Genomic DNA, 22,145 nt, shown 5'->3' with positions numbered 1-22,145 from the left:
CAAGCGTGATGTCATTAGAATATGGCGCTAATTATTACGCTTCTGATTCCCACCCTTTTTTAATGCATAACATTTTTCATGTTTTATGCTTTACAAATGTAATAAATAGAAAATGTAATGGTGTCTTCAGTAATAGCAAATACATTTCACTCGTGTGGCTAATATTTTGATATTTTTCACGAGTGCACACTTCTATATACTTTTGCATCTTCAATGCAAACTGATAAAATTGAGGCAGGAAAGTGTTATCCTGTTATTCAGGCGGTTTCACCAATGTTACCTCGTTTTACCTCATTCACCCCTAAAGACACATTTAAAACCTTCCAATTCAAAGGTTGGAATAGTTCATTATGAAATTTCAAGGGTGAATGAGTTATTTCATATACTAGGTGTTTGTTTTTCATATATAGGATGGTGGAGGATGTCTATGTAAAGATGGGGTGGAAGGCTACCATTGTGACAGCTGTAAACATCTGTACTATAACCTGACTGAATCCAATGCTGATGGCTGCAAGCCATGCTCATCTTGTGATCAAACAGGAAGTCAAAGCTGCAATGATGTTGGAACATGTCTGTGTAAAAATAACGTGATTAATTCACAATGCAACCAATGTGCATCCAATACATATGGCTTGCACAATCTCAATTTTGAAGGTTGCCAGAATTGTGCATGTAATACACACGGCAGTGATCCCAATATAGCTGAATGTGATAAAGAAAATGGAAACTGTACCTGCAAGCAATACGTCACAGGTAAGGAACATCTTAGTCAAGCTGGTAAGGAACCATCTTAGTCAAGCTGGTCAGGAACCATCTTGGTCAAGCTAGTCAGGAACAATCTTGGTCAAGCTGGTCAGGATATGTTCAACATAGGGTTTATTTCACCATAATGGTAGGGAAATGAAGCCCTAAAAGAAATTTGTCCGTATATATTTTTTTGTTATCAAATCTTTTTTTGTTATTTCTTCAATTTCTTGTACTTTCTATAACATAACAAAAAATTATCCTTGGGGTAGAAAAATTGAGGGTAAAGTGTGTGTGTTTGTGGGTCTGGTGTTCAATTTACCACAACAGGAAAGCCTTCAACCTTATTTTTTTGAATTGATATTTTAAGCCAACCATCATGGTGGGCTATTCAGATTACCCTTCGTCCTTGAACGGTGGTCGGTCCCTCACGGCCCTCATTCTGTCATTCCATCCGTCCTTAAACCATTCTTGTTAGCACTTTTTCTCAGAAAGTACTAGAGGTATCTTTCTAAAATTCCACATGGAGGTTCCCAATGGTCCCTAGTTATGCATGTTAATTTTTATACCCCTGCAACGAAGTTAGGGGGGGGGGGTATACTGGAATTACCCTGCCTGGATGTCTGTCTGTCTGTCGTCCGCAGTAACTTGTCCGAAAAACTTCTCCTTAACTCACAGGTGGATTTCATTGAAACTTTGCGTGAATGATAGGTACAGTTGTGGGATTGCACAACGTTACACGATGTACGGTGCTCGCACAATGTGTGCACGGTGTATGAATGATAAAATGTTGGACGATCATTGCTTGCGTATATTTGTGCGCATGATGGACGAATGTTGTACGATAACAATCGTGGTTGGTGTAAATCGAGGAATGACTTAACAATATATACGGTTTCGTGTTTAAACAAATAAACTTGAATTTTACATATGCATGAGCTTATCTTTCTGTCTATACTTTCTTAAATTTAGAAATAGTGTTTTCTGTGTTTTTTAAAACGACCTTAATCGACACATGTAAAATTACAACACTGTGTGTGCAGTCCCGTATACAGGTAAACATAGCCACTTTGTACATGTACCTGGACCGTAGTTTTCCCTCCGCCCGGGGCACTTACGTAACTCGTCGGGTAGGGCCGTAGGTGTGAAAACCCAGATGAAGGGGAGCTATAGGCAAACCGAATGCAAATAACAAATACTAAACGTCCAGTTGTGTTTTCATTACTGTCATACGGTATCGGTATCGCATATCAGCTCAGTCACAGGCCAGGTAAAACTCTGGTCACTCATCAAATGGTTATTTCCCTGTTCCGTTACCTTGGAGCCAAACCCATTTGTGACAGTCTAACGGTCACTGTAATGCTGTGTAACACGAATTGTAAAATTATACAAAATCTTAACTATTGTGATGAGAAATTACAGTAATATATGCAGTGTACTTTATTGTATACAAGTTTTCCTTAATATTGATCTACAAATTGTACCAAATCGCACAGTTGTGCGGAGAGAAGCAAGCGCACAAAGAGGCGAACCATTGTTAAATCACACGGTTGTGCGCACCATGTGTGGACGATGTGCGGACTGTGTGTGAACGATTTTTGGTGCGTTGTGCTGTCACACAACTGTTTCTTATGTAGTTGTGCACCGACATTTTAATTTTGGATTTCAACCCTTTTTGGTGGAGTTATGCCCCTTTGTACAAAATACTTGTTACTGGTGGGAGACTATATTGTTTTGTCTTAGTAAGCCTTTAGCTTACAGTTTTGGTTTATGTAGGAGCGAGGGTATTAGTTAGCCTTTAGCTTACAGTTCTAGTTGGGACTGATCACAAAACCAAGATGGCTGACAGGAGTTAAAGTTAGTTAGCGCTATTTCTTAATATGAAGGTTCCCATGATTCCTAGTTACGGATATCAAATTTTTAGGATGATTGGAAAACCCAGATGGCCCACAGGCAGCCATTTTTAATTTGAGAGCCTAAGTTTGTTAGCGCTATTGCTCACAAACTATTGGAGGGATCTTTCTAAAATTTTACTCAAGGGTTCCTCTTGGTTCGCAGCTATGCAATTTAAATTTTTGGACTAATCTGAAAACCAAGATGCTGACAGGCAGCCATCGTGTTACAGTAAAAGTTTGTTGTCGCCATATCTCAGGGAATCCATTTGATTTGACTAGGTTCTCCTTGGTCTTTAACTTTTGAGGTTGATCAAAAGACTGATTAATTTAAATAGCAGGATCTCTTGTTGAGTTTTAGTTTGTTAGCGCTATTTCTCAGAAAGTACGTACCGGAGGGATCTTTCTCATATCTCTCATGAAGATTTCCAAGGGTCCCTTGTTATGCATATTGAATTTTGGGACTGATTGGAAAACCATGATGGCCAATAGGCACCATCATGCATTTTCATTGTTAATGGTTGTTAGCGCTATATCTAAGAAATTACTGGAATGATCTTTCCCAAATTTGATATAAAGGTTACCCTTGGTCATTATAATTGTGCATGTTTACTTTTGTGACTGATGGAATAAAAAAAATGGTTGACAGGTGGTTATCTTGGATTTTGACAGTTTGCTATTCCTAGTTCTCAGAGAGTACTTGAGGGATCTTTCTCAATTGATAAGTAGGTTCCCCTTGGTCCTTAGTTGTGCATGGTTAATTTTGATACTGATCATAAAAACAAGATGGCTGCAGATGATCATCTTGGATTTTGACATAACAACAATTTCCCAGAAAGGACGTTACAGATCTTTCCCATGTGGCAATGATGGTTCTGTTTCTTTCACATCAAGTACTGTACTAGTAATATGCGAAACGAAAACTCACTTTGAAGGTTGTCTTTTATACACAGCAGTATGAAGTTTAGATCGAAAGTTATATCTCAAGGTGCATACACTATTTTCATGACTCCATCAAACAGATAGGAGAAAAGAAAAGATCAAACTGACATAGAACTACAGAAGATGGTACGATTGAGGGGCCAAGATCCCTCTGGGGTATCTTGTTTCTAATTGACGTCTTTTAAACCAATTCATTTTTAGTTCACATCAATGTGTTTTCCTGTATATGAAAATGACTAAATCATGACTGTGGTAGAATTTGTTTAATTATTTTTTGATATATTTTGATCACCTTTAATTTCTCTACCCTAGTCATAACTTTTGTTATATTCATATTTGCTTTGAAAAAGTCAATAGAAAAAAGGATAGTGAAAAGCTCCATTTCACCATAATGACCTGGTAATTGAACCCCACCTGTACCACTATAAATGTCTCTACCCTAAACTTAATTTTGATATTTTCATATACAGGACAACAAAATGAAATGAACTAAAAAATATTTGGTTTTAAAAAGTAAAATAGAAAAAATATGGTGAAATGCTTAATATCAGCATTATGGTAAAGTGAACCTCTCTTGCCCCACCCTATATTTCTCTACCTTCCTGCCCCACCCTATATTTCTCTCCTTTCCTGCCCCCCCCTGAACCTCTCCTGCCCCACCCTGAACCTCTCCTGTCCCTATATCATGGTGAACTGAACCTCTCATGCCCCTATATCATGGTGAACTGAACCTCTCATGCCCCTATATCATGGTGAAATGAACCTCTCTGGCCCCACCCTGAACCTCCCCTCCCCCTATATCGAAATGCTTAATATCAGCATTATGGTAACGTGAACCCCTCCTGCCCCACCCTATACTTCTCTACCTTCCTGCCTCACCCTATACTTCTCTACCTTCCTGCCAAACCCTATATCTCTCTCCCTTCCTGCCCCACCCTATATTTCTCTACCTTCCTGCCCCACCCTTTATTTCTCTACCTTCCTGCCCAANCTGCCCCACCCTATATTTCTCTACCTTCCTGCCCCACCCTATATTTCTCTACCTTCCTGCCCACCCTATATTTCTCTACCTTCCTGCCCACCCTATAATTCTCTACCTTCCTGCCCCACCCTATATTTCTCTACCTTCCTGCCCCACCCTATATTTCTCTAGCTTTCTGCCCCACCCTATATTTCTCTACCTTCCTGCCCCACCCTATATTTCTCTACCTTCCTGCCCTACCCTATATTTCTCTACCTTCCCGCCCCACTCTATATTTCTCTACCTTTCTGCCCCACCCTTTATTTCTCTAGCTTTCTGCCCCACCCTATATTTCTCTTCCTTTCTGCCCCACCCTATATTTCTCTACCTTCCTGCCCCACCCTATATTTCTCTACCTTCCTGCCCCACCCTATATTTCTCTTCCTTCCTGCCCCAACCTATATTTCTCTACCTTTCTGCCCCACCCTATATTTCTCTACCTTCCTGCCCCCCCCTGAACCTCTCATGCCCCTATATCAAGGTGAACTGATCCACTCCTGCCCCTATATTATGGTGAACTGAACCATCCCTGCCCCACCCTGACCCCCCCCTGCCCCACCCTGACCCCCCCCTGCCCCTTTAACATGGTGAACCGACCCTCTCCTGCCCCATGACCCTCTCCTGCCCCATCCTGAACCTCTCCTGAGCCTTTATCATGGTGAGCTGAACCTCCCCTGGGCCTATATCATGGTGAACTAAACCTCTCCTGCCCCAATATCATGGTGAACTGAACCTTTCCTGCCCCACCCTGAACCTCTCCTGCCCCTTTATCATGGTGAACTGAACCTCCCCTGGCCCTATATCATGGTGAACTGAACATTTCCTGCCCCACCCTGAACCTCCCCTGCCCCTATATCATGGTGAACTGAACCTCCCCTGGCCCTATATCATGGTGAACTGAACCTCTCCTGCCCCTATATCACATGGTGAACTGAACCTTTCCTGCCCCACCCTGAACCTCTCCTGCCCCTTTATGATGGTGAACTGACCCTCTCCTGCCCCACCCTGAACCTCTCCTTCCCCTATATCATGGTGAACTGATCCTTTCCTGCCCCTATATCATGGTGAAATGAACCTCTCCTGCCCCACCCTGAACTTCTCCTGCCCCTATATCATGGTGAAATGAACCTCTCTTGCCCCACCCTGAACCTCTCCTGTCCCTATATCATGGTGAAATGAACCTCTCCTGCCCCTATATCATGGTGAACTGAACCTCTCCGCCCCTATATCATGGTGACCTAAACCTTTCCTGCCCCACCCTGACCCTCCCCTGCCCCTATATCATGGTGAACTGACCCTCTCCTGCCCCTATATCATGGTGAAATGAACCTCTACTGCCCCACCCTGAACCTCTCCTTCCCCTATATCATGGTGAACTGAACCTCTCCTGCCCCACCCTGAACCACTCCTGCCCCTATACCATGGTGAAATGAACCTCTCCTGCCCCACCCTGAACCACTCCTGCCCCAATATCATGGTGAACTGAACCTCTCCTGCCCCTATATCATGTTGAACTGAACCTCTCCGCCCCTATATCATGGTGACCTAAACCTTTCCTGCCCCACCCTGACCCTCCCCTGCCCCTATATCATGGTGACCTGAACCTCTCCTGCCCCACCCTGAACCACTCCTGCCCCTATACCATGGTGAAATGAACCTCTCCTGCCCCACCCTGAACCTCTCCTGCACCTATATCATGAGGAACTGAACCTCCCCTGCCCCTATATCATGGTGAAATGAACCTCTCTTGCCCCACCCTGAACCTCTCCTGTCCCTATATCATGGTGAAATGACCCTCTCCTGCCCCTATATCATGGTGAACTGAATCTCTCCTGCCCCTATATCATGGTGAACTGAACCTCTTCTGCCCCTATATCATGGTGAAATGAACCTCTCCTGCCCCACCCTGAACCACTCCTGCCCCTATACCATGGTGAAATGAACCTCTCCTGCCCCACCCTGAACCACTCCTGCCCCTATACCATGGTGAAATGAACCTCTCCTGCCCCTATATCATGGTGAACTGAACCTCTCCGCCCCTATATCATGGTGAACTAAACCTTTCCTGCCCCACCCTGAACCTCTCCTGCCCCTATATCATGGTGAACTGACCCTCTCCGCCCCTATATCATGGTGAACTAAACCTTTCCTGCCCCTATAACATGGTGAACTGAACCTCTCCGCCCCTATATCATGGTGACCTAAACCTTTCCTGCCCCACCCTGACCCTCCCCTGCCCCTATATCATGGTGAGCTGAACCTCTCCTGCCCCTATATCTTGGTGAACTGAACCTCTCCTGCCCCACCCTGAACCTCCCCTCCCCCTTTATCATGGTGAAATGAACCTCTCCTGCCCCTATATCATGGTGAACTAAACCTCCCCTGCCCCTATATCATGGTGAACTGAACCTCTCCTGCCGATATATCATGGTGAAATGAACCTCTCCTGCCCCACCCTGAACCTCTCCTGCCCCTATATCATGGTGAACTGAACCTCCCCTGCCCCTATATCATGGTGAACTGAACCTTTCCTGCCCATATATCATGGTAAACTGAACCTCTCCTGCCCCACCCTGAACCTCCCCTGCCCCTATATCATGGTGAACTGAACCTATCCTGCCCAACCCTGAACCTCCCCTGCCCCTATATCTTGGTGAACTGAACCTCTCCTGCCCCACCATGAAGCACTCCTGCCCCAATATCATGGTGAACTGAACCTCTCCTGCCCCTTTATCATGGTGAAATGAACCTCTACTGCCCCACCCTGAACCTCTCCTTCCCCTATATCATGGTGAACTGAACCTCTCATGCCCCTATATCATGGTGACCTGAACCTCCCCTGCCCCTATATCATGGGGAACTGAACCTTTCCTGCCCATATATCATGGTAAACTCAACCTCTCCTGCCCCACCCTGAACCTCTCCTGCCCCACCCTGAACCACTCCTGCCCCTATACCATGGTGAAATGAACCTCTCCTGCCCCACCCTGAACCACTCCTGCCCCTATACCATGGTGAAATGACCCTCTCCTGCCCCCCCCTGACCCTCCCCTGCCCCTATACCATGGTAAACTGAACCTCTCCTGCCCCACCCTGTACCTCCCCTGCCCCTATATCATGGTGATCTGAACCTTTCCTGCCCATATATCATGGTAAACTCAACCTCTCCTGCCCCACCCTGAACCACTCCTGCCCCTATACCATGGTGAAATGACCCTCTCCTGCCCCACCCTGAACCTCCCCTCCCCCTTTATCATGGTGAAATGAACCTCTACTGCCCCACCCTGAACCTCTCCTTCCGTACCTCTCCTGCCCCACCCTGAACCTCTCCCGCCCCTATATCATGGTGAACTGAACCTCTTCTGCCTCTATATCATGGTGAACTGAACCTCTCCCCTGCCCCTATATCATGGTGAACTGGACCTTTCCTGCCCATATATCATGGTAAACTGACCCTCTCCTGCCCCACCCTGAACCTCTCCTTCCACTATATCATGGTGAACTGAACCTCTCCCCTGCCCCTATATCATGGTGAACTGACCCTTTCCTGCCCATATATCATGGTAAACTCAACCTCTCCTGCCCCACCCTGAACCACTCCTGCCCCTATACCATGGTGAAATGACCCTCTCCTGCCCCACCCTGAACCTCTCCTGTCCCTATATCATGGTGAAATGAACCTCTCTTGTCCCACCCTGAACCTCTCCTGCCCCTATATTATGGTGACATGAACCTCTCCTGCCCCACCCTGAACCACTCCTGCCCCTATACCATGGTGAAATGACCCTCTCCTGCCCCTATATCATGGTGAACTGAATCTCTCCTGCCCCTATATCATGGTGAACTAAACCTCTCCTGCCCCACCCTGAACCTCACCTGCCCCTATATCATGGTGAACTGAACCTCTCATGCACCTATATCATGGTGAACTGAACCTCTCATGCCCCTATATCATGGTGAACTGAACCTTCTCTGGCGCTATATCATGGTGAAATGAACCTCTCCTGCCCAACCCTAAACCTCCCCTGCCCCTATATCATGGTGTACTGAACCTCTCCTGCCGATATATCATGGTGAAATGACCCTCTCCTGCCCCCCCCTGACCCTCCCCTGCCCCTATATCATGGTGAGCTGAACCTCTCCTGCCCCTATATCATGGTTAACTGAACCTCTCCTGCCCCTATATCATGGTGAAATGAACCATTATCATCGTAATTTGACACCTGCTCATTTCACTGTGATACACAAAACCATGCCACACCTGTACATGTACTTTTTTTCAAGGCTTTATTTTATATAATTTTGCAAGAAGAATGATCAAGGGTCAAGAGCAGCTCATCATAATAGATAGATCCAACTCTCCAGAGGTCTCAGGGACTGGGCCAAAAGTGGGAACTTGCTAAAATTTCAAAAATCTTTAGAAAAAGACATCTAAAAATTAAATACTCTAATTATATGTAAAGCGGTACTAAGGTACTTCGTCTAAATTGTTAACTCAAATACCCCCCCCCCCTCCCCCAGGTCATCCATTTTCCCTAGGAGAGGGGGTAATTTAGGTTCTAGAGGAAAATAACACTTTTGGGTAATTTGTTTATTTCAGGAGGAAAAAGTTAAAACTTGGTTTTAAAGATTGTGAAGGAATTGCTGTGAGATGGCATGAAAACAAACTCACCCCTTGGGCCTGAAAGTGTTGCCTGAAAGAGGTCATTTATTTACCCCGAAGGAAAGTTAGGGGGCAAAGCGTACTTAAGTTAGTACATGTATAAGGAAATGACACTTTCAGGTATATTTTGTTTGTTTTCTGTAGAAAACAGTTAAATCTTAATTGGAATTATTGTGATGATAAAGCAATGTTATAGTATGCTAACTAATGTCCTGTAAATCTGGAATTAGTTTCTATATTTTCAATTCCAAATCGTTTAAACTTATTTAGAATTATCAATATCAAGGGATGGCAATTCGAAGCTATACACATATGAACAACTGACACCTCTTCTCCACTCCATCTTGGGGCAGGGAGCAAAGTGGGAAATAAGATATTTAAATTCAATACCCCAGTTCATCCAATTGATGTAGAGAAAATGAAAAAGACTTATTTCCAGTTATGGATTTTTTTTATTTGAGTAGGTTTTTAATGTACAGTTAATGCTGTGGAGCAGCATCCATCGTCTGTTCATCCATCTGTCTTCAACTTATTCTTTAAGCAACTACTTTTAATGAAATGCTTACAGTCATGTCACATTCAATGTCACAAATTTTAAATACATTGTATGTCAAAAATAAAAATAAACTTCTTTTGAAAATCTGAAAGGACTAGAGTTACGATATTTGGCTAGAAATTTGGGAATAAAAATGACCTTGACCTACTTTCATGGTAACAGAGGTCAAATATATATAAAACCCTAAATGACTTCTTCAGAAGAACCATAAAGCCTAGAGTCATGACATTTTTCTGATAGATTCCTTTGATGGAACCTAACTTTTTGAACAAAAGTGACCTGGATCTACTTTAAAGAGGTCAAATATATCAAACAATTCAAACAACTTGCTTTAAAGAACAGGTAGCTTCCTTAGAATGAGCCTAACAAAGTCTGTAATAATCCTTCAACATAAACATCTCAAATAAAAGAACAGAATCGACAACGGTGAGTTAGAATGAGAAGCTTCAAAAAAATAAAATTAAAACTTTTTTGTTTTTTGTTTTTGTTTTACATTTTAGGTAGGAAGTGTGATTTGTGTAAATCTGGATACAAAAATCTTGATTTTGCCAATTCCCGAGGATGTGACGACTGCACGTGTAATAAGGTGGGGTCGCAGGACATCACATCATGTGACCAGACCTCTGGGCAGTGTGTATGTCTGTATCCTGTCCGTCATAACCTGCAGTGTGTGAGTACATCGACATCATTGAGGTCAAATGACTTCATTTCATTTTTAGCTCACCTTGCCCAAAGGGCCAAATGGGCTTATGATGTGGTGTGGCGTCTGTCTGTCTGGCATATCAACTTTTTAACCTCTGATGTTTTAGACACAGTAGAGATCAGAAATGTCAAAATTGCATGACTTCTGGCCGCTCACTACTTTCTTCAGAAACCTTCCCTGAGTTACATATACTCCCTTGATCAACAGTAATAGCTGATTTCTGGAAACTCTTCCTGAAAACCTGATTTTGTGTTTCCAACTTACATTTAATTGACACATAAAATATTTTGACGGATTATTGACAACAACATCAACAGTGTAGATTAATTGGAGTTGCAGAATAATACAAGAGCTAGCACATAAACCAGATATTTATAACCTAGGGATATGATAATTACTTGTCCTAATGGAATGAATAACATAGAAACAAAAGTAACATGTATTGTGAATCTAATAAACAGTGGCCAATGGGGTGCATTGTTATTTTTCTATGGCAAATTTTCGTATGTGCCTGCACTTGGAATAAAGAATTGGCTTTTAATTATATAAAACATTGATAAACGGGGTTGAATGTGCGAATTTAGATAGTCTTTGTATGAAACTACAGTTTGAAATATAATTGAGGCGGATTTTCCACATTCTTTGTGTAATTAAATGTGCAACAATTTCTTTGCTATACCCCTCCATAAGTGGTGATTCTACGACCTCATTTTTAGCCCACCATCATCTGATGGTGGGCTATTGAAATCACCCTTCATCCGTGGTCCGTGGTCCGTCCGTGGTCCGTCCTTAAACAATTCTTGTTATCGGTATTTCTCAAGAAGTACCAGAGGGATCTTTCTCAACTTTTAAATGTAGGTTCCCCTTGGTCCCTAGCAGTGCAGGGCAACTTTTGAGACTGATCGGATAAACAACATGGCCGACAGGTAGCCATCTTGGATTTTGATATTGAAAGTTTGTTATCACTATTTCTCAAGAAATACCAGAGGGATCTTTCTCAACTTTTATATATAGGTTCCCCTTGGTCCTTAGCTGTGCAGGGCAACTTTTGAGACTGATCTTATAAACAACATGGCCAACAGACAGCCCTCTTGGATTTTGATAGTGAAAGTTTGTTATCGCTATTTATCAAGAAGTACCAGAGGGATCTTTCTCAAATGTTATATATAGGTTCCCCTTAGTCCTTAGCTGTGCAGGGCAACTTTTGAGACTGAACGGATAAACAACATGGCCGACAGGCAGCCATCTTTGATTTTGATAGTGAAAGTTTGTTATTGCTATTTCTCAAGAAGTACCAGAGGGATCTTTCTTAAATTTAATATGTATGCTCCCCTTTGTCCTTTAAGCTATGCAGGGCAACTTTTGAGACTGATCGGATAAACAATATGGCCGAAAGGCAGCCATCTTGGAATTTGATATTGAAAGTTTGTTATCGCTATTTCTCAAGAAGTACTTGAGGGATCAATCTCAAATTTTATATGTAGGTTTCCCTTGGTCATTAGCTGTGCAGGGCATTTTTTGAGACTGATCGGATAAACAACATGGCCGACAGGCAGCCATCTTTGATTTTGATATTGAAAGTTTGTTATCGCTATTTCTTGGGAAGTATCAGAGGGATCTTTCTCAAATCTTTATGTAGGTTTCCCTTGGTCCTTAGCTGTACAGGGCAACTTTTTAGACTGATCGGATAAACAACATGGCCGACATGCAGCCATCTTGGATTTTGATATTGAAAGTTTGTTATCACTATTTCTCGGGAAGTACGGGAGGGATCTTTCTCAAATTTTATATGTAGGTTCCCCATGATCCCTCGTTGTGCATGTTATATTTTGAGACTGATCATAAAAACAAAATGGATTAAAAGAAGAACTAAACAGATCTTTCTCATATTGCAATGATCGATTCTATTTCTTTCACATTAAGTACTGTACTAGTAAATATGTGAAATGACAAACTCACTTTGAAGGTTGGCTTTCATACTCATCAGTATTAAACTTAGATCAAAAGTTACCTAAAGGTGCATTTTTGGTTAACATGACTCGATCAAACAGATTAGAGGAAAAAAGAGAAAAGATTGAACTGACAAAGAACTAATGAAGATGGTACGAAGGTGGGCGCCAAGATCCCTCTGGGATCTCTTGTTTGTTGAACCAGTCTTCAAGTGAATAAAGCAGTAATGCATCCAATTACCTCAATCTGACAAAATGATACCATACTATTGGACCTAAAAGGGTACCTTGAACTTATTGAGAATAATTTATTAGACAAAGAAAGGAACAAAACAAACATTTCTGTGTTTTTCTTTGGCGCAAACTACTCTGTTAATAAGGATCATCTTGGATTTTGACTATACAATGTTGCTATTTCTAAGGGAGTGATGGAGATACCTTCCTCTTTATTTGTAGGATCCCCTTGGTCATTTATTATGCATGTTTACTTTTGTGACTGATGGAATAAACAAAATTATTGACAGGTGGCCATCTTAAATTTTGACCGTTAGAGTTTGTTATTGCTAATTCCCAGAAAGTCCTTGAGGGGTTTACCTCAAATTTGATATGTGGGTCCTTATATTTAGTTGTGCATGTTTTATTAGCTCACTTTATCCGAAGAACCATGGTGAGCTTATGCCATACCGCAGCATTCATCCGTCGTCCGTCCATCCGTCAACTTTTCCTTTAAAACGCTACTTAGTTGTCCTGAAAGGCCAAGATTTGTATAAATGGTTGGTGTGACCCCCCTTGGGGCAGAGGGGCGGGGCCAAATAGGGGAAAAAGAGGTAAAACCTCCAAAATCCTTCTCCTACCATAGGGAGTGAGGGATTTATCCTTATTTAGTCTGGAGTATCCTTGGGCCAAGGGGACTCAATTTTGTATAAACCGTGGGTCTGGCCTCCCAAGGGCCTGAGGGCTGTGTGGAGGCCAAGTCCTCATCCTAATTCATAGCGTGTGTGGAGACCCAGTCCTCATCCCATTTCATACATGTGGAGGCCAAGTCCTCATCCTAATTCATACACGTGTGGAGGCCCAGTCCTCATCCCATTTCATACATGTGGAGGCCAAGTCCTCATCCTAATTCATACGCGTGTGGAGGCCCTGGGTCCTCATCCCAATTCATACGTGTGTGGAGGTCCAGTCCTCATCCCATTTCATACGTGTGTGGAGGCCAAGTCCTCATCCTAATTCATAGCGCGTGTCCTCATCCCATTTCATATGTGTGTGGAGACCCAGTCCTCATCCCATTTCATACCAGTGGAGGCCAAATCCTCATCCTAATTCATAGCGCGTGTGGAGGCATCCAGTCCTCATCCTTATACAAATGTGTGTGGAGGCCCAGTCCTCGTTTTCATTCAAATAAGGGCATTGTTATAGAAAAGAGGCTCAGACCTCAAGCAGTCCAATTTTGTGGCAACCTAAGCTTTTCCTCACTTCAACAAGGCATAAGGAGGCTATGTTCTTAGTTCCTTTTTATTCTATTACAGGATACAGAGTTCAATCTTTGGAAGCCCATAGTCCTCCATTAGCGCCATCATTTCATTTATCTATGAGTATTATTGACTAATAGTGTCAGTTTGGCGACATTAACTTTCAATGCAATAATCAAGAATATTAGAATACATCCTAAAGCTCACAGCTAGCATTCAACAACTCTATCACTGCCCAACCACATACTCATTTACAGCTGAGTAGACTGGAACAAGCGGAGTAAAGTATCTTGCTCAGAGATACAATACAGTGCTGTGGCGTGACTTAAACCTGCAACCCTACGGTCACGAGCCCTGCGTTCTACCATTAGACAACCATGCTCAAAACGTGTTTGTAGGACATCTGATCACAGCTTCAGGTCTGAAACCTATTCTAGATAAGCTTAAAGGTCAAGGCTTTGTCCGAGATGCCAAACACGACAGACCTAGCTGATATATGTAGTTGTTCTTTTCCCTGATATTTTAAATAAATAAAACCAAAACTTACCCTTACCTTTGAAAACAATTTAAACCTTAAAATCAGATCATTGTTGGAATCAGAATACATCTCATGACTTAAACATTCAAAGCAAGAAGCTATCAATCATAATACCTGATTAGATGCTGGTATTTGCTTCTCAAATACATGTTCCTTCATCCTTTCACACAAACCAACTGACCTGAATGCTTTCAGAATTTGATTGTGAAAATTGACCAACATTCTAGATGGACCAAAGTGGCTCACAGTGTTTATTAATCATCATTTTTCCATATTTTTTCTGTATTTTTCTCTGTATCAGAAAAATTGTAAGTCCATAATCGGTACCGTAAAAACCCATGTAATTTGCGCACCTGTGTAATTTGCGCAGGCACTTTTTGAGGCTGAAAATCGGGAAAAAAGCCTCTACTCGAATATTTTGCGCACCCAAAAAATCAGAAAAAAACGATGTTCATGCTCCTCCACCACTACTACCAATCCACGAAATGGGAAAAAAGGACGGCTCCTGGACGGCGCAAGAAAAGCTGGAAGTAATAGAATTCGCTGAGAGACTTGGCAACAGAGCTGCGGGACGTCACTTTAATGTCGGCGAATCCAACATCCGTTTTTGGCGAAAAAACAGACGCAACAACTCATTGTCATGCCATCTAATAAGAGAGCCAACCGAGGGAGACAGTCAGCGCATCCCGAGATGGAACAAGCCTTGTACCAGTGGATTTGCGACCGTAGGGACGAGGGACATGGTGTCAGCAGCACAGAAATTTGACTCCGGGCATCTCACCTGCTTCGAATCAAGTTTCCATCGACTACCTTCAAGGCCTCATTGAACTGGTGTTACAGGTTCATGCGACGACACCAACTCAGTGTGAGACGACGGACCACTATCGCCATGCGACAGCCAGACGACCATGAAGAGAAACTGACAGATTTCCAGAACTACATCATAAAGATACGCAAACGACACACCATCGACCTCTCCAATATTGGCAATGCAGACCAGACCCCACTCACCTTTGACCTCCCCTACCATACGACAGTGACACACACCAACTCAAAGAGCGTCGCAATCAAGACAACTGGAAACGAAAAGAACCGGTTTACAGGTAATTATCATTAGAAAAAAATCCAAACTATTTAACGCTCCGATTAAAAGTTCCTATGACTCTCGAAATACGCATATAAAATAGTACGGTAATTATTGAGATTTACGAGTACAGAAGAAAAACAAGTTCCCATGACTTTCGAAATACGCATACCAGAATACTAGTCAATATACGAGTACATATCGTGTAGAATTACTATATTGTGTACTGGACGGTAATTAGTATTATAGTCAAATACCGCTGTTGAATATTAAGACTTATTTTCGTATTTTTTTTCCAGTGATGCTAGCCTGCATGGGAGATGGGACGAAACTACCTCCTTATGTCATTTTCAAGCGGAAGACCATGCCCAAGGGTGATTTCCCTCCTGATGTCATCATCCGTGTACACGAGAAGGGATGGATGGCCGAAACATCAATGAAGGAATGGCTCAAGATCGTGTGGGGACGCCGAGCAGTGACCAGTCAATGCAGCCTACTAGTACAGCTTCCTAGTTCTTTTATTAATGTTTGACATAAATAAATTTGTTGACCGTCATTTGTCTTAGAGTTCCTGGTGCCAAGGGAGATAATCCAAGATGGCGGTCTCCCAGAATCGTCGATCTTTTCCTGAAAAAAACTTGAAATTTTCTATACCTGTGTATTTTACGCACTCCCCACTTTGGGTATTAGAACTCTGAAAAAAAACTGCGCAAATTACATGGGTTTTTACGGTATTCTGATTTTGTGATTTTTTGCAAAGTCCAACTTCTCCAAATGATATATTTACAAAGTCAGTTTTTCCACATTTTTTCCATATATTCTCAGTATAATACATGTGAATTCCTCCATATTTCTTCAAATGAAAAAATATGGGAAAATGTGGAGTTCCGCATAAAATATATAGATTTGAAGTGTGGGATATGTAACCTGTATGGAATATGTTCACCTCATTAAAAATGGCATTCAGCATTTCATTTTAATTCAATTATGTATTTAACATGGTGCTTGATCAATAAATAGAAAAGCCACATTCCAGTAAGACTCAGTGGTATCCTAGAATTATTACTTGTTATGTCATAATACCCGGTAATTGGGATTTCAGCTGTCTAACCATGGCAGTCATAGATTGACAAATGAATACTAAATGAATTACGGTAGGTTTATATTTTAATTGGCATTTTTGTGTAATGGTAAAATTGATTCTTTTTGTGTTTGTAGAATCCCATGTTTGACTCGGAGAACTTGGAACCAGCCTTTGGTCCAGTAGCTGGTGGCACAGAGGTTACAATTCGGGGAAGGTTCTTCAAGCACAACGTTAATAACACGAAAGTGGAAATCCTGGTCAACGGTGAAAACAAGTACCTCACTGTAACAATGTAAGGCGGCTAGTTATATGGACAGTTTATATTTAAAACTGTCAATGATTAACAACAGTTTCAATTGAGTGATAGCATTCAAATTATTTCAATCTGGTGAATGATTGTAATTGAATCATAGAAGCTTTAAAACTAAGTAATTTGTTAAGATTTGAGATCATTTCTGTGTTGTATGTCAGTGTGCAAGTCAGTGGCACAGCAACTGTCCAGCATCACTTTTTTAGATCAACACCATCAGATGGTGCGCTATTTAAATCACTCTGCATCTGTAATCCGTCATCCGTCTGTCATTCAGGCTGCCACCCATATGTCCTAAAACAATTCTTGTTATCACTATTTCTCAGAAAGTACTGGAGATATCTTTCTCAAATTTAAAATATAAAGTCCAAGTATTGTTACACCAGATATATACACCATCTGTGTTACAGGGTCACAAGTATTATAACACCAGAGATATATACCATCTGTGTAACAGGGTAACAAGTATTATTACACCAGAGATATACACCAGCTGTGTTACAGGGTCACAAGTATTATAACACCAGAGATATATACAATCTGTGTAACAGGGTAACAAGTATTATTACACCAGAGATATTCACCATCTGTGTTACAAGGTTACAAGAATTATTACACCAGAGATATACACCGTCTGTGTTACAAGGTTACAGGTATTATTACACCAGAGATATATACACCATCTGTGTTACAGGGTCACAAGTATAATAACACCAGAGATATATACCATCTGTGTTACAGGGTTACAAGTATTAGTACACCAGAGATATACACCATCTGTGTTACAAGGTTACAGGTATTATTACACCAGAGATATATACACCATCTGTGTTACAAGGTTACAAGTATTATTACACCAGAGATATACACCATCTGTATTACAGGGTTACATGCATTATTACACCAGAGATATGTACCATCTTTGTTACAGGGTTACAAGTAATATTACACCAGAGATATGTACCATCTGTGTTACAGGTTTACAAGTATTATTACACCAGAGATATGTACCATCTGTGTTACAGGGTTACAAGTATTATTACACCAATATACACCATCTGTGTTACAGGGTTACAAGTATTATTTCACCAGAGATATACACCATCTGTGTTACAAGGTTACAAGAATTATTACACCAGAGATATACACCATCTGTGTTACAGGGTTACAAGTATTATTTCACCAGATATATACACCATCTGTGTTACAGGGTTACAAATATTATTACACCAGAGATATACACCATCTATGTTACAAGGTTACAAGTATTATTACACCAGAGATATATACCATCTGTGTTACAGGGTTACAAGTATTATTACACCAGAGATATATACCATCTGTGTTACAAGGTTACAAGTATTATTACCCCAGAGATATACACCATCTGTGTTACAGGGTTACAAATATTATTACACCAGAGATATACACCATCTATGTTACAGGGTTACAAGTATTATTACACCAGAAATATATACCATCTGTGTTACAAGGTTACAAGTATCATTACACCAGAGATATATACCATCTGTGTTACAAGGTTACAAGTATCATTACACCAGAGATATATACCATCTGTGTTACAGGGTTACAAGTATTATTATACCAGAGATATACACCATCTGTATTACAAGGTTACAAGTATTATTACACCAGAGGTATATACACCATCTGTGTTACAAGGTTACAAGTATTATTACACCAGAGATATACACCATCTATGTTACAGGGTTACAAGTATTATTACACCAGAAATATATACCATCTGTGTTACAAGGTTACAAGTATCATTACACCAGAGATATACACCATCTGTGTTACAAGGTTACAAGTATTATTACACCAGAGATATGTACCATCTGTGTTACAGGGTTACACAGGGTTACAAGTATTATTACACCAGAAATATATACCATTTGTGTTACAAGGTTACAAGTATCATTACACCAGAGATATAGACCATCTGTGTTACAGGGTTACAAGTATAATTATACCAGAGATATACACCATCTGTGTTACAGGGGTACAAGTATTATTACACCAGAGATATATACAATCTGTGTTACAGGGTTACAAGTATTATTACACCAGATATATGTACCATCTGTGTTACAGGGTTACAAGTATAATTATACCAGAGATATACACCATCTGTGTTACAGGGTTACAAGTATTATTATACCAGAGATATACTCCATCTGTATTACAAGGTTACAAGTATTATTCCACCAGAGATATATACCATCTGTGTTACAGGGATACAAGTATTATTACACCAGAGATATAGACCATCTGTGTTACAGGGTTACAAGAATTATTACACCAGATATATGTACCATCTGTGTTACAGGGTTACACAGGGTTACAAGTATTATTACACCAGATATATGTACCATCTGTGTTACAGGGGTACAAGTATTATTACACCAGAGATATACACTATCTATGTTACAGGGTTACAAGTATTATTACACCAGATATATGTACCATCTGTGTTACAGGGTTACACAGGGTTACAAGTATTATTACACCAGATATATGCACCATCTGTGTTACAGGGTTACAAGTATTATAACACCAGAGATATACACCATCTGTGTTACAGGGTTACGAGTAATATTACACCAGAGATATACACCATCTGTGTTACAGGGTTACAAGTAGTATTACACTAGAGATATACACCATCTGTGTTACAAGGTTACAAGTATTAGTACACCAGAGATATACTCCATCTGTGTTACAGGGTTACAAGTATTATTACACCAGAGATATACACCATCTGTGTTACAGGGTTACAAGTAATATTACACCAGATATATACACCATCTGTGTTACAGGGTTACAAGTAGTATTACACCAGAGATATACACCATCTTTGCTACAGGGTTACAAGTAATATTACACCAGATATATACACCATCTGTGTTACAGGGTTACAGGTATTATTACACCAGAGATATGTACCATCTGTGTTACAGGGTTACAGGTATTATTACACCAGAGATATGTACCATCTATGTTACAAGGTTACAAGTATTATTACACCAGAGATATGTTCCATCTGTGTTACAGGGTTACAAGTCTTATTACACCAGAGATATGTACCATCTGTGTTACAGGGTTACAAGTCTTATTGCACCAGAGATATATACCATCTTTGTTACAAGGTTACAAGTATTATTACACCAGAGATATGTTCCATCTGTGTTACAGGGTTAGAAGTATTATTACACCAGCGATATGTACCATCTGTGTAACAGGGTTACAAGTCTTATTGCACAAGAGATATATACCATCTTTGTTACAAGGTTACAAGTATTAGTACACCAGAGATATACTCCATCTGTGTTACAGGGGTACAAGTATTATTCGCCAGAGATATACACCATCTGAGTTACAAGGTTACAAGTATCATTACACCAGAGATATACACCATCTATGTTATTACACCAGAGATATGTACTATCTGTGTTACAGGGTTAGAAGTATTATTACACCAGCGATATACACCACTGTGTTACAGGGTTACAAGTATTATTGCACCAGAGATATGTACCATCTGTGTTACAGGGTTACAAGTATTATTCGCCAGAGATATACACCATCTATGTTACAGGGTTACAAGTATTATTACACCAGCGATATACACGTTAGAAGTATTATTACACCAGAGTTATGTACCATCTGTGGTAGAGGGTTACAAGTATTATAACACCAGAGATATACTCCATCTGTGTTACAGAGTTACAAGTAATATTACACCAGCGATATATACCATCTTTGTTACAAGGTTACAAGTATCATTACACCAGAGACATATACCATCTGTGTTACCAGAGATATATACCATCTTTGATACAAGGTTACAAGTATGATTACACCAGAGATATGTACTATCTGTGTTACAAAGGTACAAGAAATATTACACAAGCGCTATACCCCATCTGCGTTACAAGGTTACATGTATTATTACACCAGCTGTGTTACAGGGTTGCAAGTAGTATTACACCAGATATAAACAATTACACCAGAGATATATACCATCTTTGATACAAGGTTACAAGTATTACTACACCAGAGATATGTACAATCTGTGTTACGAGGTTACAAGTATCATTACACCAGAGATATGTAACATCTGTGTTACAGGGTTGCAAGTAGTATTACACCAGATATAAACACCATCTGTGATACAAAGTTACAAGTATTATCACACCAGCGATATACACCGTCTGTGTTACAAAGTCACAAGTATTATTACACAAGCGATATACACCATCCGTGTTACAAGGTTACCAGTATTTTTAAACCAGCGATATACACCGTCTGTGTTACAAGGTTACCAGTATTTTTAAACCAGCGATATACACGTTAGAAGTATTATTACACCAGATATAAACCCCATCTGTGTTACAAGTAATATTACACCAGATATAAACACCATCTGGGTTACAAAGTTACAAGTATTATCACACCAGCGATATACACCGTCTGTGTTACAAGGTTACATGTATTATTACACCAGCGATATATACCATCTTTGTTACAAGGTTACAAGTATTACTACACCAGAGATATGTACAATCTGTGTTACAGGGTTACGAGTAATATTACACCAGCGATATACAACATCTGTGGTACAAGGTTACAGGTATTATTACACCAGCGATATATACCATCTTTGATACAAGGTTACAAGTATGATTACACCAGAGATATATACCATCTTTGTTAAAAGGTTACAAGTATTAATACACCAGAGATATATACCATCTTTGTTAAAAGGTTACAAGTATTACTACACCAGAGATATGAACAATCTGTGTTACAGGGTTACAAGTATTATTACACCAGATATAAACACCATCTGTGTTACAAAGTTACAAGTATTATTACACCAGCGATATACACCATCTGTGTTACAAGGTTACAAGTATTATTACACCAGAGATATACACCATCTGTGTTACAGGGTTACAAGTATTATTACACCAGATATATTCACCATATGTGTAACAAGGTTACAAGAATTATTACACCAGAGATATGTACCATCTGTGTTACAGGGTTACAAGTATTATTACACCAGAGATATGTATCATCCGTGTTACAGGGTTACAAGTATTATTACACCAGAGATATACACCATCTGTGTTACAAGGTTACAAGTATTATTACACCAGA

At 40.6% G+C, this 22,145-nt stretch overlaps 2 protein-coding genes and 1 long non-coding RNA gene across 8 annotated transcripts in view; 2 read left to right on the top strand and 1 right to left on the bottom strand.

Annotated features, from left to right (window-relative positions):
* LOC110463842 (hepatocyte growth factor receptor-like) overlaps nt 1–22,145 on the top strand; it is a gene marked incomplete at its 5' end in the record, with an annotated part of 137,051 nt that overhangs the window by 10,957 nt on the left and 103,949 nt on the right. Inside the window, 3 exons of the mRNA XM_021518730.1 lie at nt 411–753; nt 10,319–10,488; nt 16,783–16,940. Coding sequence (XP_021374405.1) covers nt 411–753; nt 10,319–10,488; nt 16,783–16,940 — 671 coding nt within the window. The remainder of the gene's footprint in view (nt 1–410; nt 754–10,318; nt 10,489–16,782; nt 16,941–22,145) is intronic.
* Nucleotides 6,815–7,221, bottom strand: LOC110463841. The gene is made up of 3 exons (XR_002464435.1): nt 7,158–7,221; nt 6,945–7,125; nt 6,815–6,912 (listed from the first exon to the last, which is right to left on the bottom strand). It is a non-coding gene; the product is annotated as an uncharacterized LOC110463841 (long non-coding RNA).
* Nucleotides 17,676–22,145, top strand: part of LOC110463839 — an 8,123-nt gene continuing 3,653 nt past the window's right edge. The window contains exons 1-3 of one of the 6 annotated variants that reach the window (XM_021518729.1): nt 17,676–17,984; nt 18,217–18,829; nt 21,888–22,122. In XM_021518729.1, coding sequence (XP_021374404.1) covers nt 17,964–17,984; nt 18,217–18,829; nt 21,888–22,122 — 869 coding nt within the window. In that variant the 5' untranslated portion in view covers nt 17,676–17,963. Of the gene's footprint in view, nt 17,985–18,011; nt 18,830–21,887; nt 22,130–22,145 lie in introns of those variants that run through there. The other 5 variants (XM_021518728.1, XM_021518727.1, XM_021518726.1 and 2 more) reach the window with 5 other exon arrangements.

The sequence above is a fragment of the Mizuhopecten yessoensis genome, unplaced genomic scaffold, assembly GCF_002113885.1.
Source record: "Mizuhopecten yessoensis strain PY_sf001 unplaced genomic scaffold, ASM211388v2 scaffold10935, whole genome shotgun sequence".
In the NCBI taxonomy this organism is placed as follows: Eukaryota; Metazoa; Mollusca; class Bivalvia; order Pectinida; family Pectinidae; genus Mizuhopecten; species Mizuhopecten yessoensis.
This window is presented reverse-complemented; position numbering and strand designations above follow the sequence as displayed.